General features: G+C 40.7%; 1 protein-coding gene and 1 long non-coding RNA gene across 16 annotated transcripts in view; one reads left to right on the forward strand and one right to left on the reverse strand.

The window, feature by feature from the left end:
- Positions 1 to 148: 148 nt before the first annotated feature.
- On the forward strand, positions 149 to 10,940 carry LOC126984703 (uncharacterized). 15 transcript variants are annotated; one of them, XR_007737480.1, is made up of 4 exons: positions 149 to 2,735; positions 2,800 to 5,704; positions 7,917 to 9,600; positions 9,741 to 10,940. It is a non-coding gene; the product is annotated as an uncharacterized LOC126984703 (long non-coding RNA). The 15 variants fall into 15 exon arrangements; XR_007737481.1 differs by having other exon boundaries at positions 149 to 2,353; positions 2,482 to 5,704; XR_007737476.1 differs by having other exon boundaries at positions 149 to 2,317; positions 2,381 to 5,704.
- Positions 10,941 to 11,077: 137 nt separating this feature from the next.
- Positions 11,078 to 15,512, reverse strand: part of LOC126984701 (melanotransferrin-like) — a 32,047-nt gene continuing 27,612 nt past the window's right edge. The window contains exons 14-17 of the mRNA XM_050838597.1: positions 14,738 to 14,909; positions 14,003 to 14,051; positions 11,945 to 12,005; positions 11,078 to 11,444 (exon numbers count right to left, since the gene is read on the reverse strand). Of these exons, the coding sequence (XP_050694554.1) occupies positions 11,302 to 11,444; positions 11,945 to 12,005; positions 14,003 to 14,051; positions 14,738 to 14,909 (425 nt within the window). The 3' untranslated portion in view covers positions 11,078 to 11,301. The remainder of the gene's footprint in view (positions 11,445 to 11,944; positions 12,006 to 14,002; positions 14,052 to 14,737; positions 14,910 to 15,512) is intronic.

Below are 15,512 nucleotides of genomic sequence, written 5' to 3' on the forward strand. Positions count from 1 at the left end.
ATGATTGTGTTGGTATATGTAAAAAATAAAAAAAAATAAAAAAAAGCTAACAGTTGATGGGATTGAAAGGTGAAATGAAAAATGTCTACCCCCCCTCCCCCCCCTCTCTCTCTCTCTCTCTCTGGGTAAGCACAACACACCCTCAGTATAATCACTTTATTCCAAAAATAGAGGTTAAGCACTTTTCCAGCAGCTCGCACGCCCTCAGATCCACAGAGTTCGGATCACGTCACAGGAGCCAACACACTCACACAGACACACACAGACCAAGGCATCACTATTACCATGTTCTCTATGCCATGAAAGAATATCATTAGTTAAGGATATTTTAGGTTATCAGGGAGTTAAAGTTAAAAGCTTTTACCCACTGGAAGATTTCAATTAGTTATGGATATTTCTGGTACTCAATAGAAAAACATTATTAATCTGGTTATCAAGGAGTTAATAATTGGTGATCTTTAACCCAGTAGCTGCGGGGATCATGTTTCTTAATGGTCTGTCTAAGTGAGAAAAATGAGAAAAAATCATTACTCACACGAACCATTTCATAATATATATCAAAGCATTTGTGATCAGTTTATGCATCATCTATTTTTGGGGGTTTATATCATGGTACAAATTTGGCCCTTTGCTGCTACATGGTAAAGCCACAAATTTGGCCCGTCACTGCTACACGGTAAAGCCACAAATTTGGCCCGTCACTGCTACACAGTAAAGCCACAAATTTGGCCTGTCACTGCTACATGGTAAAGCCACAAATTTGGCCCGTCGCTGCTACACGGTTTAAGTTAGCCATTGGAAGATTTTTAAGGATATTTCTGGTAGTCAATAAAAAATCATTATCAACATCAATACCTGGTACCCATTCACTGCTAGGTGGACAGGGGCGTAGGGTATCGGAGAAGTCACCCAAATTTTTCCACTCCGCCCGGGAATCGAACCCGGGGCAATGAAATTTAGATGACAAAATACAAGAGCTAACTGAGCCTTGAAAAACGTTCTTAACATCATCTGCTTTGAACATTCACAAGCTGGATGGAGGAGACTCACAGAGAGGGGTTATGGTGCACCAGCGTTACCAAATTATCGCACGTTGTATTTTCTGGTTTCTGAGTCACAGCTATCGCAAACAAACACCGATAAGTTACGCTTTTAACGATAACTTTAACTGGAATCTCGTTATCTATGTGGGTAGGAGAGTTTTGGGCCCTGGAACTTATAAATGTGATGTTTTGAGTACGATAATATGGTAACACTTATAAAATACATACAGATACACTACCGGGTAATTCAAGACCATAAACTTAACCCGGTAGCAGCGATGAGCCAAATTTGCGGCTTTACCATGTACCAGCGACAGGCCAAATTTTTGCCATGATAAAGCCTAACCCACCAAAAATAGATGATGCATAAACTCATCACAAATGCGTTGATATATATATTATGAAGTGGTGTGCGAGAGCGGTGATTTTTTCTCATTAATTCGCTTAGAGGGGCCTTTAAGAAACATGATCCACGCAGCTACCGGGTTAACTAGAATCTCGTTATCTGTGTGGGTGGAAGAGTTTTGGGCCCTGGAACTTATAAATGCGATGTTTTGAGTACGATAATATGGTAACACTTATAAAATACATACAGATACACTACCGGGTAATTCAAGACCATAAACTTAACCCGGTAGCAGCGATGAGCCAAATTTGCGGCTTTACCGTGTACCAGCGACAGGCCAAATTTTTGCCATGATAAAGCCTAACCCACCAAAAACAGATGCATAAACTAATCATAAATTCGTTGATATATACTATGAGATGGTTTGCGTGAGTGATGATATTTTCCCATTTTACTCGCTAAGAGGGACCTTTAAGAAACATGATCCACGGAGCTACTGGGTTAATACAATCCCATCACGGCACCCAAAACACAAACTGGTGACTTGGTGTGTGTGTGTGTGTGCGCTGCCCGGCTCTGGATAACTCACAGCTTCATCCACACAGCTGGTCATTGTATAGTGTATGGATTGCACTGTTAAGACACTTGTATACCACTAAATGATACAAAACACATGTATCATTTTATACTTAAATTTCAAAGTACAAATACACAGCCTGAATAAGTGAATTTTCTCAGCTTGGTTACAAATCTAGCCCAGTTGCTTGCCTTCCCTTGTGGGCTGGTCGATAATTGGGTACCTGGGGACACCTAGGGAAGGTAAACTGTGGTGTCCTGTGTCTCAAGGTAATGGGAACCTGGAGAAGGAAAACTATGGTGCCCTGTGTCTCAAGGTAATGGGTTCTCGTCCCCCGCCCTGTGTCTCAAGGTAATGGGTTCTTGCCCCCAAAGGACCCTGGAGAAGGTAAACTGTGGTGTGCTGTGTCTCAAGGTAATGGGTTCTCGTCCCCCACAGGATCCTGGAGAAGGTAAACTGTGGTGTGCTGTGTCTCAAGGTAATGGGTTCTCGTCCACCACAGGATCCTGGAGAAGGTAAACTGTGGTGTGCTGTGTCTCAAGGTAATGGGTTCTCGTCCCCCACAGGATCCTGGAGAAGGTAAACTGTGGTGTGCTGTGTCTCAAGGTAATGGGTTCTTGCCCCCCACAGGATCCTGGAGAAGGTAAACTGTGGTGTGCTGTGTCTCAAGGTAATGGGTTCTTGGCCTCACAGGATCCTGGAGAAGGTAAACTGTGGTGTGCTGTGTCTCAAGGTAATGGGTTCTTGGCCCCACAGGATCCTGGAGAAGGTAAACTGTGGTGTGCTGTGTCTCAAGGTAATGGGTTCTTGGCCCCTACAGGATCTTGGAGAAGGTAAACTGTGGTGTGCTGTGTCTCAAGGTAATGGGTTCTTGCCTCCCAAAAGCTACAGGGGCAGAGATGAACACCAGGGCCACACTCAGCTAGTATAGTATGTGCCCCAAACTTTGCCTAATCCACATGAAAACAGGGTGAAAATACACAATGAACTGACCCTCAAAATTAGTACTCTTACATAAATTCAACTCCATAAATTCTAAAAAAGACGTATAATATGAAGAAAGAGCAGATCTATAGTCTTCCAAATATGTTGAGGGCGGTCTGGTGTAGGCTCCCATGGGTCCTTTCCTCCCTTCTACTCTGCCACACAGTCCGAACACTTATCCCTACCTCTCATATGTAAGGTAAAGGTGACATATGAGAGGAAAAAATAGGTGTTGGGACTGTGTGGCAGAGCAGAGGGGAGAAATGGACCTGCGGGAGCCAACACCAAAATGGACTTGTCAATTTGGTTTCACTAAGGGTCGTTTTATGAGACATTTCGCCGCCCAAGAACACATATTTGACAAAGCTTTCATAGGAGTTGTGGGCATTTCCAGGGGTAGTTTTATGACCCTGGTGGTAGTGTGACCTTTCTTCTGTACCATGAACCTAGGAAACACATATTTGACAAAGCTTTCATAGGAGTTGTGGGCATTTCCAGAGGTAGTTTTATGACCCTGGTGGTAGTTTCATCCTTCCTCTGTACCCTGAGCATAAAAAAACAATCATTAGAACCTGATTGATCCCCCCTTTGACCTTTAGATATAGCTGATGTGAGAAGGCAAAGTGTCTTGTAATACCAGCCGTTAACTCTTCCCTAGAATTTTTGAGTAATTAATACATAGTGTGTCACGGGGTACTGGGTCAAGGGCGGAGACAGAGATGAGCACTGAGAACACATACATTTGGTACTGTACGAGCCTTTTACCTAACCATTCATCATTTCACTGGAATTTTTAAGTAATTTATACATACTTATATACATAAATAAAACAATGAAATATATGAAATACAGTAAAAGTTCACTAGTTCATACCATTTTTTTATATATATAATTTTGACAACTCAGATGTTGGACACCTGATTTTCTTTGGATTATAATTTCCTGCCTTGAAGAGTTCAGACTGATGTTTTGGGGGATGGGGTGCTGATTTGTCAATGGAGTATCAGATTCTCTCAACAGTGGAATTCTGATTAAGCCTCACTCTCTCAACTTAAGGGGCCATTACACTGGGCAAACTTTCCGTGGATCTTCAGTCAAACCACGATTTTTGCTAGCGTGGTTCTCATTTATTTCTTGTTATTGCAGCTGATGATGATGGTGAGTAATGCCGTCGTCCTTCAAGGAACTCTACCGTAGCTTTGGAAGATCGTGGACATGTCAGAAAACCATGGAAATATGAGAACCACGCCAGCGGAAATCGTGGTTTGACTGAAGATCCACGGAAAATTTGCCCAGTGTAACAGCCCCTTTAAACAGACCATACAGGTAAGAAAAATCCCTGATATAATTTCCTGGATAGTGAAACATGAAAAAAAATACCCAAGACTTGCACAAAATTTCCTGAAGATATGATTAACGAGTGAAGCATTTGGTCAATTCAACAGCAATAAGAATGACAATATTTCAGTGAAGATAATAATAATGTTGATCATACAAGAAGGATATCAACAGCGTCCCCAGCCCTCACCACTACATCTTCATACAGTTAGAACCAGGGGTGTGGAGTCGGAGATAAATTTTACGACTCCGACTCCGGGAAGTTTTTAAGGTGCGAATCTGGCTCCGACTCCGGCCCCCATGCCCCTCCCCCTCTATTGCAATTTATTTATTTATTTTTTTTTTATAGTTTTAAGATGTGTTTCTCTCTCTCTCTCTCTTTCTCTGTAGTGCCGGTAGACTCCTTTGAGGTCCTTTTTCTTTCATGTATTTACATCCAAATTACGTGTACTCTTTATAGACAACATCCAGATAATGTAAAAGAAAAAAACTTCACAATTACATTACACGATAAATGATTACGTTAAGGAGTCGGAGTCGGGGATAGTTTTACCGACTCCGCCAACTCCGACTCCACACCCCTGGTTAAAACTCATCCTCAGTCAGCCATATATAATAAGATTGATCCCGTAACAATTCATACGCAAACAATGTGAAGATATACAACTGACCCTCACAATTAGTACTCTTACATACTTCAACTTCGTAAATTCTAAGATAAATGTATAATCTGGAGAACAAGCAGATCTACCTCTTCCTAAAACATGAACCTTAGATATATACATTTGTTGTTAATTAAAAGTAATTTGTTTTATATTAACGAAACTAACACTTAACAGATTAAAATTAGCTACTGCTGCAACCTCGATTACTTAGTTGTGTCTTAAGTTACTACAAATATCATGCCTCTCAGAGATTAGTTTGATTTTTTGAGAATTATTACACCGAAAAAAATATATATATATAATAATAATAATAATGAAACAAGTCTAGGAATGCATATAAAAAGTCATCTGTTCATGCTGCCTGTGAGAATCAGCACTTAACATAACATTCGTTGAGGATTGATTTACCGGAGAAAGGGAATGAGAGAGTTGATTTACTGAATGACTGAAGAGAAAGGGAATGAGAGAGTTGATTTACTGAATGACTGAAGAGAAAGGGAATGAGAGAGTTGATTTACTGAATGACTGAAGAGAAAGGGAATGAGAGAGTTGATTTACTGAATGACTGAAGAGAAGGGAATGAGAGAGTTGATTTACTGAATGACTGAAGAGAAAGGGAATGAGAAAGTTGATTGACTGAAGAGAAAGGGAATGAGGAAGTTGATTTACTGAAGAGAAAGGGAATGAGGAAGTTGATTACTGAAGAGAAAGGGAATGAGGAAGTTGATTGAAGAGAAAGGGAATGAGGAAGGTGATTGAAGAGAAAGGGAATGAGAAGGTTGATTGAGTGAAGAGAAAGGGAATGAGGAAGTTGATTTACTGAAGAGAAAGGGAATGAGGAAGTTGATTACTGAAGAGAAAGGGAATGAGGAAGTTGATTACTGAAGAGAAAGGGAATGAGGAAGTTGATTACTGAAGAGAAAGGGAATGAAGAAGTTGATTGACTGAAGAGAAAGGGAATGAGGAAGTTGATTACTGAAGAGAAAGGGAATGAGGAAGTTGATTACTGAAGAGAAAGGGAATGAGGAAGTTGATTTACTGAAGAGAAAGGGAATGAGGAAGTTGATTACTGAAGAGAAAGGGAATGAGGAAGTTGATTACTGAAGAGAAAGGGAATGAGGAAGTTGATTACTGAAGAGAAAGGGAATGAGGAAGTTGATTACTGAAGAGAAAGGGAATGAAGAAGTTGATTTACTGAAGAGAAAGGGAATGAGGAAGTTGATTACTGAAGAGAAAGGGAATGAGGAAGTTGATTACTGAAGAGAAAGGGAATGAGGAAGTTGATTTACTGAAGAGAAAGGGAATGAGGAAGTTGATTACTGAAGAGAAAGGGAATGAGGAAGTTGATTACTGAAGAGAAAGGGAATGAGGAAGTTGATTACTGAAGAGAAAGGGAATGAGAAAGTTGATTTACTGAAGAGAAAGGGAATGAGGAAGTTGATTACTGAAGAGAAAGGGAATGAGGAAGTTGATTTACTGAAGAGAAAGGGAATGAGGAAGTTGATTGACTGAAGAGAAAGGGAATGAAGAAGTTGATTACTGAAGAGAAAGGGAATGAGGAAGTTGATTACTGAAGAGAAAGGGAATGAAGAAGTTGATTACTGAAGAGAAAGGGAATGAGGAAGTTGATTACTGAAGAGAAAGGGAATGAGGAAGTTGATTACTGAAGAGAAAGGGAATGAGGAAGTTGATTACTGAAGAGAAAGGGAATGAAGAAGTTGATTACTGAAGAGAAAGGGAATGAAGAAGTTGATTACTGAAGAGAAAGGGAATGAGGAAGTTGATTACTGAAGAGAAAGGGAATGAGGAAGTTGATTACTGAAGAGAAAGGGAATGAGGAAGTTGTTTACTGAAGAGAAAGGGAATGAGGAAGTTGATTACTGAAGAGAAAGGGAATGAGGAAGTTGATTGACTGAAGAGAAAGGGAATGAAAAAGTGGATTTACTGAAGAGAAAGGGAATGAGAAAGTTGATTACTGAAGAGAAAGGGAATGAGGAAGTTGATTACTGAAGAGAAAGGGAATGAGGAAGTTGATTACTGAAGAGAAAGGGAATGAGGAAGTTGATTACTGAAGAGAAAGGGAATGAGGAAGTTGATTACTGAAGAGAAAGGGAATGAAGAAGTTGATTACTGAAGAGAAAGGGAATGAGGAAGTTGATTACTGAAGAGAAAGGGAATGAAGAAGTTGATTACTGAAGAGAAAGGGAATGAGGAAGTTGATTACTGAAGAGAAAGAGAATGAAAAAGTTGATTACTGAAGAGAAAGGGAATGAAAAAGTTGATTTACTGAAGAGAAAGGGAATGAGGAAGTTGATTACTGAAGAGAAAGAGAATGAAAAAGTTGATTACTGAAGAGAAAGGGAATGAAAAAGTTGATTTACTGAAGAGAAAGGGAATGAGGAAGTTGATTACTGAAGAGAAAGGGAATGAGGAAGTTGTTTACTGAAGAGAAAGGGAATGAGGAAGTTGATTACTGAAGAGAAAGGGAATGAGGAAGTTGATTACTGAAGAGAAAGGGAATGAGTAAGATGATTACTGAAGAGAAAGGAATGAGGAAGTTGATTACTGAAGAAGGGAATGATGAAGTTGATTGACTGAAGAGAAAGGGAATGAGGAAGTTGATTACTGAAGAGAAAGGGAATGAGGAAGTTGATTACTGAAGAGAAAGGGAATGAAGAAGTTGTTTACTGAAGAGAAAGGGAATGAGGAAGTTGATTGACTGAAGAGAAAGGGAATGAAAAAGTTGATTTACTGAAGAGAAAGGGAATGAGGAAGTTGATTACTGAAGAGAAAGGGAATGAGGAAGTTGATTGACTGAAGAGAAAGGGAATGAAAAAGTTGATTTACTGAAGAGAAAGGGAATGAGGAAGTTGATTACTGAAGAGAAAGGGAATGAGGAAGTTGTTTACTGAAGAGAAAGGGAATGAGGAAGTTGATTACTGAAGAGAAAGGGAATGAAGAAGTTGATTGACTGAAGAGAAAGGGAATGAGGAAGTTGATTACTGAAGAGAAAGGGAATGAGGAAGTTGATTACTGAAGAGAAAGGGAATGAAGAAGTTGTTTACTGAAGAGAAAGGGAATGAGGAAGTTGATTGACTGAAGAGAAAGGGAATGAAAAAGTTGATTGACTGAAGAGAAAGGGAATGAGGAAGTTGATTGACTGAAGAGAAAGGGAATGAGGAAGTTGATTACTGAAGAGAAAGGGAATGAGGAAGTTGATTGACTGAAGAGAAAGGGAATGAGGAAGTTGATTTACTGAAGAGAAAGGGAATGAGGAAGTTGATTGACTGAAGAGAAAGGGAATGAGGAAGTTGATTACTGAAGAGAAAGGGAATGAAAAAGTTGATTTACTGAAGAGAAAGGGAATGAGGAAGTTGATAAAAAGTAGTCAATGATTGATGTTTGCTTGTGAAAACTCTACAATTCTTTTTCTTGAGAACATTGGAGAAAAAAAGAAACAATATTAATGAAAGCAGTCACAGGATGAACATAAAAAAATAACTGGTTTGTTTACTCTGTCAAATCTCGTTTTATTATTACATTTATTGAGAATTCATATATTGGACGGAAATCGACGGAAGAGATTCATGGAAAATGTCTCAGACTGCCGATAAAAAACAATTCAATTTTTCGGCTCTTCTTAAGATTACGATTTGGGATGTCTTAAGATAACACGTTGTTCGCACACTGGACGGAGCGGGACGGAATGGACTTGTGGGAGGAGGCCGTGGAATGTGGACAAGAAAATACAGGAGTTAACCGAGCCTTGAAAAATGGTAATGTTACATAATTTCAATGCTCAAAGACTGGACGGAGAAGACTCACAGCAAAAGGTTATGGTGCACACACTTATAAAATACATACCATATATAGGAGGCCGTGGAATGTGGACAAGAAAATACAGGAGTTAACCGAGCCTTGAAAAATGGTAACGTTACGTAATTTCAATGCTCAAAGACTGGACGGAGAAGACTCACAGCAAAAGGCTATGATGCACACACTTATAAAATACATACCATATATACATAAATGAATAAAACATAATAGAAATAAAACAGATTCTGCCTCGTGATAAAAGTGTGACCTTACAGCATTGTCGAGATGAATAAAAACAAGTCTGCCCTGGTATAAAAGGGCCTTCGTACAACACACTCTCCCAACATAAAAACAATGGAGGGTGTGATGGGTTTGTCCAACGGGTCTCCCTGGTGACAACTTATTCCTTCACTTCACCAGGCATTCCTTCCCTAAACATTCACCACTGCAATAAGTTAGTAGGAATGGAATCCAAGTTTGTCAGTATGGTACAAATGAGTGGAATTACAGTATGAGTCCTCTATTTCATCAGAGTTCCCCTTACTGTACCCATAAAACCTTCCTTCTGTTAAGAGTAAAACTAACACTACTGTAATAGGTTAGTAGGAATGTAATGCAGTCTTAAATATTACGTCTATGGTCCTTGTAACAAACTGGAGCTCGTTCCGGCAACTGTCAAAAGCAGTTCTCACAAGGTCACAACACACTTTCCTGAATCATTAGTAGGAATGTGTTAGCGGGAATGTGATGGGGTGTCTTAAATATTACTTCTATGGTCCTTATAACAAACTGGAGCTCGTTCCGGCAACTTTTAAAAGCAATTCTCACAAGGTCACTTCTTTTGGCTAAGGAACAACACACTTTCCTGAATCATTAGTAGGAATGTGATGGGGTGTCTTAAATATTACTTCTATGGTCCTTATAAAAAACTGGAGCTCGTTCCGGCAACTATCAAAAGCAATTCTCACAAGGTCACTTCTTTAGGCTAAGGAACAACACACTTTCCTGAATCATTAGTAGGAATGTGTTAGTAGGAATGTGATGCAGTCTTAAATATTACTTCAATGGTCCTTATAACAAACTGGAGCTTGTGCTGGCAACTTTTAAAAGCAATTCTCACAAGGTCACTTCTTTAGGCTAAGGAACAACACACTTTCCTGATTCGCTTTCACACAATGAGGCGAGAGAAAGGTCGTAACTAACTTCACTTTCTCATAAATATACCAAAAGAGATGCCACAGTAATTATTTGTATAGAGTCCACGACAGGACATCAAGGGAAAAAAATGATACCTCTCGATGAGCAGACTTGGATATGAAAACTAAGACAGCGACGGTAGAGTAAGAATAAGGAGCGGAGACAAAGAGTACGGAAGGTGAGCAAGTAGTGAAGTTAATATTGCTTTTGACAGTTGAAGGAATGTGTTGTTTTGGTGACTCTGGGGCACAGGAATACGGTTAGTCCGGTAATACTATACAAGGTTGGAAGTTGTTTGCTAGTGTGATATTTGTTGATAGTGTTGTTGTTATTGTTATTGTAGTTGTTGAGTGTGAAGCATATCAGCTGTTTATAATGTGTTGATGTCATTGATATCAGCTGTTAGTGTAGATGTTTTGTTTACGTAATGTTGTTAATGTATATAGTTTGTGCAGTGTAATGAGGTTGAGAACATCTTTTGAAGTGTTTATGATGTCTGATATTTGTGAGCAATGTTAATGTTAAAAATGGTAACTGGTGTAGTGGTTGAGAATATAATAGGGTAATGTTATGCTATTGGTTATTCTTCCGTAATGTTAGTGTTAAAAAACGATAAGTGTTTGTTTTGTGTTGGTAATGTTTCCTGGAGGTGTGTGTACCAGTGTCTGACCTTACTTGTATTGCTGCTGTTCTGTTTATCTTAATTCTACAACTACTATTTTATTACATTACAGTCATCCCTCAAATAGTACGGTTTCCAATAGTTCGGTTTTGGTTTTATACGGATTGTCACAGAAGACCTTTTAAGGATTTTTAAATTTCCTGCTTGTCGGGAAATTTTAAAATCCTAAAAAAATCTTCCATGAAAATCCACATAAAACCGAAACTGAACTATTGGAAACCGTACTATTTGAGGGATGACTGTATTTCTCTTTCATTGCTTCTTCATTTGGATGGATAACTGGACGGATAGAAGTGTGCCCACCAACATGACCCCCCCCCCCCCCCTCCCCGCACTCACACACACATACGTGCAAATTGAAAGTATATTTAGATCAATCGAGACTCAAGAGGTGAGATCCTACGACTGAAGCTCATTCCTGCACGTAACAACAGCATAAATACACAGACACACACACGCACAGTTTCACGAGACTCACCTACTGTCGGTGTTTTGAAAGGCAATCATCTGTGTGTGTGTGTGTGTGTGTGTGTGTGTGTGTGTGTGTGTGTGTGTGTGTAAGACTGTGCATATGTGTGTGTTCGTACTCCAAGAAGCACAACCCATTCTCTCAGTTTCCCTAATATTTACAGCTAACCGTTGGCCTCAGTATCTTACGCCGCCAAGGACAGCAGGCCGGGGGCGGTGCGTGCTCCAAGCAGGGCCAGGAGCAGCAGCAGCATGGGGTGAGGGGCCAGCAGGGGCAGAGAGCCGGCCGTGCAATCCACCTCGTAGCGGGCGTTGAGGAACTCCATGCCTGTGGGGGTGATGTGGGTGTTTGAGAGGGTGGTGTTAAGGAGTGTGGCCAGTGTGCTTGTAGGTGTGACCATTAGTAGTAGTAGTAGTAGTAGTAGTAGTTTTGGTAGTTGTAAAGAAGGTATGTTGGTGAATGTAGTGATAGTACTGAAATTGCTGCTAGTACTTCTACTTCTACTTCTACTACTACTACTACTACTACTACTACTACTGCTTCTACAAAATTAGATCATTAAAGATTATCTAGTCATTTCAACAACTACATACACAAATAAAAAAAATAGGAAATATGTATAAATAATAATAATAATAATAATAATAATAATAATAATAATAATAATGATAGTAACAAAATAAAACTAGATAAATATATGAAAAAATTTAAACATCAGGAAATATGATTAAAAAAGAGGATTTTTCTTTACAGATATTTGCATATTGACGAAAAATGACAAAATTTCTCTCTCTCTCTCTCTCTCTCTCTCTCTCTCTCTCTCTCACCGAGGTAAGGGTGGTAGTGTTGCTCCTCCAGGTCAAGAGGAACCAGCTGCTGTGTTGCATCCTGGAGGGGGGTACGGAAAACACATGAATGAGTGACCCCCCTCTCTCTCTCTCTCTCTCTCTCTCTCTCTCTCTCTCTCTCTCTCTTAAATCATGCTAGACATTTATTTCTTCCCTTCCCTCCCTTTTCTCCTATCAGTAAATGCCCTTCCTTAACCTCTTTCCTCCCTCCCTCCCCTTCTCTCTCTCTCTGTCTCTCTCTCTCTCTCTCTCTCTCTCTCTCTCTCTCTCTCTCTCTCTCTCTTACCCTCTCCCTTTCATTCATTCATTCCTTCTACCTTTCCCTTCTCTCTCTCTCTCTCTCTCTCTCTCTCTCTCTCTCTCTCTCTCTCTCTCTCTCTCTCTCTCTCTCTCTCTCCTTTACCCAACCCTCCCCTTGATAACACATGAATAAATAATGATGATGATGAGGAGGAGGAGGACAAGGCCAAGAGAAGGTATGGATCATGTGATTACAATGATCCAAGGCTGAGGTTAGCTTAGGTTTGGATAAGGCAGAGATCAGAATATATTAGGATAAGGTAAAGGTTAGGTTACACATGGTTTGGATAATACAGATCCTGTTAGATTAGGATAAGATAGAGATCAAGTCAGTTTAGGTTAAGATATATTAACCCCAAGACTGTGGATTTCCTACAAGAAGACCTCACCAAGCTACAGGAATGGAACAAAAAGTGGCTGTTACAATTCAATGAAGAAAAATGTAAAGTTCTGCACCTTGGGAGGGGATATCCAGCACACCAATACCACATGGGAAACACTCAACTATTCACCACAGAGGCAGAGACAGACCTGGGAGTGTATGTAACCAGGCTACCAGTGAAGGGATATCCAGCACACCAATACCACATGGGAAACACTCAACTATTCACCACAGAGGCAGAGACAGACCTGGGAGTGTATGTTACCAGGCTACCAGTGAAGGGATATCCAGCACACCAATACCACATGGGAAACACTCCACTATCCACCACAGAGGCAGAGAAAGACCTGGGAGTGTGTTACCAGGCTACCAGTGAAGGGATATCCAGCACACCAATACCACATGGGAAACACTCAACTATTCACCACAGAGGCAGAGAAGGACATGGGATTTTATGTTACCAGGCTACCAGTGAAAGCCAAATCCGTGCCAATCACAGCGAACAGGTTAAAGGTTAGGCTAAGTTAGGTTAGGCAATGTTTGGGTAGGATAGGTCAGGGTAAGGTAGGTAAAGTAGAGGTTAGGGTTAGTTTGGATAAGATCGAGATAAGGTTACATCAGGGAAAGTTAAGCTATGTTAGGATAGGAAAGGTTTGGGTAAGACAGAGGTCAGGATAGGTTAGGCTAGGTAGAGGTTATGGTTAGTTTGGATAAGGCTGAGATTAGGTTACATTAGTTAAAGTTTAGCTATGTTAGGTTAGGCAAGGTTTGGGTAGGATAGAAATCGGGATAAGTTAGACTACACAAAGTTTGGATAAGATCAAGATAAGGTTACATTAGGAAGAGTTAAGCAATGTTAGGTTAGGCAAGATTTGGGTAGGATAGAAATCGGGATAAGTTAGACTACACAAAGTTTGGATAAGATCAAGATAAGGTTACATTAGGAAGAGTTAAGCTATGTTAGGTTAGGCAAGGTTTGGGTAGGATAGAGGTCAGGATATGTTAGGCTAGGTAGAGGTTAGGGTTAGTTTGGATAAGGTCGAGATAAGGTTACATCAGGAAAAGTTAACCCAGTAGCAGTGACGGGCAAAATTTGTGGCTTTACCGTGTAGCAGCGACGGGCCAAGTTTGTGCCATGATATAGACCCCCAAAATAGATGATGCATAAACTGATCACAAATGCTTTGATATATATTGTGAAATGGTTTGTGTGAGCGATGATTTTTTCTCATTTTTCTCGCTTAGAGGGACCATTAAGAAACATGATCCCCGCTGCTACTGGGTTAAGCTATGTTAGGTTAGGCAAGGTAGACGATAGATTAGGTATTATATTAAACTACAACAGATCAACTCACCTGGAATATTAGGTCAGCGTATGGCTCGGGGGAGTGGAACATGTTGAAGCTGAAAAAATATAACAATTGAATAAATAGAAATAAATAAATAAGAAGTAAGTATATTAAAGTCTCTCAAGCTTAGTCTCTCTCTCTCTTTCTGTTCTTCCCTTTCTCCCTCACCACAATCCCTATATTGCTCTCCAACTACCCCCGCTCCATAGTCACAATTCTCTCTCTCTCCTTCCCTTCCCTTCCCTCGTCTCATCTCGTCTCTTTTCTTTTCTTTTCTTCTCTCTCCCCTCCACCTATTCCATTTTTCCCTCCCTATCCCCTTCCATCCATCATTTTGCTTTCTTTACAGGGGCAGCGGATAGTGGACTTTTTTTTTTCCCTTGAGCTCCTTCCTTTACTGTAAAAAAAAAAAAAGAGGCAAGCTGTGTACTCCATCTTACCCTACTCTTACCTTAACTCTATCTCTACCCAACCCTTATCCTAACCCTATCTCTACCGTACCTTACCTTAACCTAACCCTACCCAACCCTAACCCTACCTTACTCTAACCAATCTCTGCCCTACCCCTACGCAGCCCTTATTCTAACCCTATCTCTACCATACCCTAACCCTATCCCTTCTTTGCATGATCACTCTCCTCACTCCCTATCCCTCCCTCCCTCCCTCACCACACCACATCACCCTCAGCCTAGCCCCCGACTCTCTTTCCCTTGTCACCAAAACCCGCTCTATTCCACTCACTTCCACTCATCCTCGGAGTCGCGGCCGAAGTGCTGCTGGGCATACAAGAAGAGGTTGGTGTAGGCTTGCACCTCCGTTACGTTGTACAGTGCGCCGCCCCTCGTCACCACCGCGTTGGACCGCACCGTGCCAAGGTTGCAGTCCTCGTAGTCTGTCACCGGAGCCCTTGTGCCTGTGTGGGGAGAAACGATCTGGTGAAAGAGGGTGAACAGGGTGAAGGAGTCTGGAGCACCGTTGCCAGATTATCATACTCAGAGCCAGGGATGTGGAGTCAAGAGTCGGTGGAGTGTCGGTGGAGTGTCGGTGGAGTGGGGTACTTTTGCCCGGAGTCGGAGTCAGTAAAAATATCCCCGACTCCGACTCCTTAACGTAATCATTTATCGCGTAGTGTAGTTGTGAAGTTTTTTTCTTTTACATTATCTGGATGTGGTCTATATAGAGTACACGTAATTTGGATGTAAATACATGTAAGAAAAAGGACCCCAAGAGAGTCTACCGGCACTACAGGAAACATCAGTGTGTCCTTGAGCACAAGTTTTATGGGCCTTGTGCTACTGTGACAAGGCCTCCACAGCATGAACATTAAAAACACTCATGAGAACCCAACTAATCTCCTTTGTGGCATTTGGAAATACACTCAACCCTCGATTTAATGGAGCCTGATTTAACGGACCACAAAATCTCAACAGACAAATACCGAGAGCTTGAACGGGACGAGCTGTGAACACCACCTATACAGACAATGTACAGACAACATACACAATAAAAGAACTAT

Source organism: Eriocheir sinensis, chromosome 57, assembly GCF_024679095.1.
Source record: "Eriocheir sinensis breed Jianghai 21 chromosome 57, ASM2467909v1, whole genome shotgun sequence".
In the NCBI taxonomy this organism is placed as follows: domain Eukaryota; kingdom Metazoa; phylum Arthropoda; class Malacostraca; order Decapoda; family Varunidae; genus Eriocheir; species Eriocheir sinensis.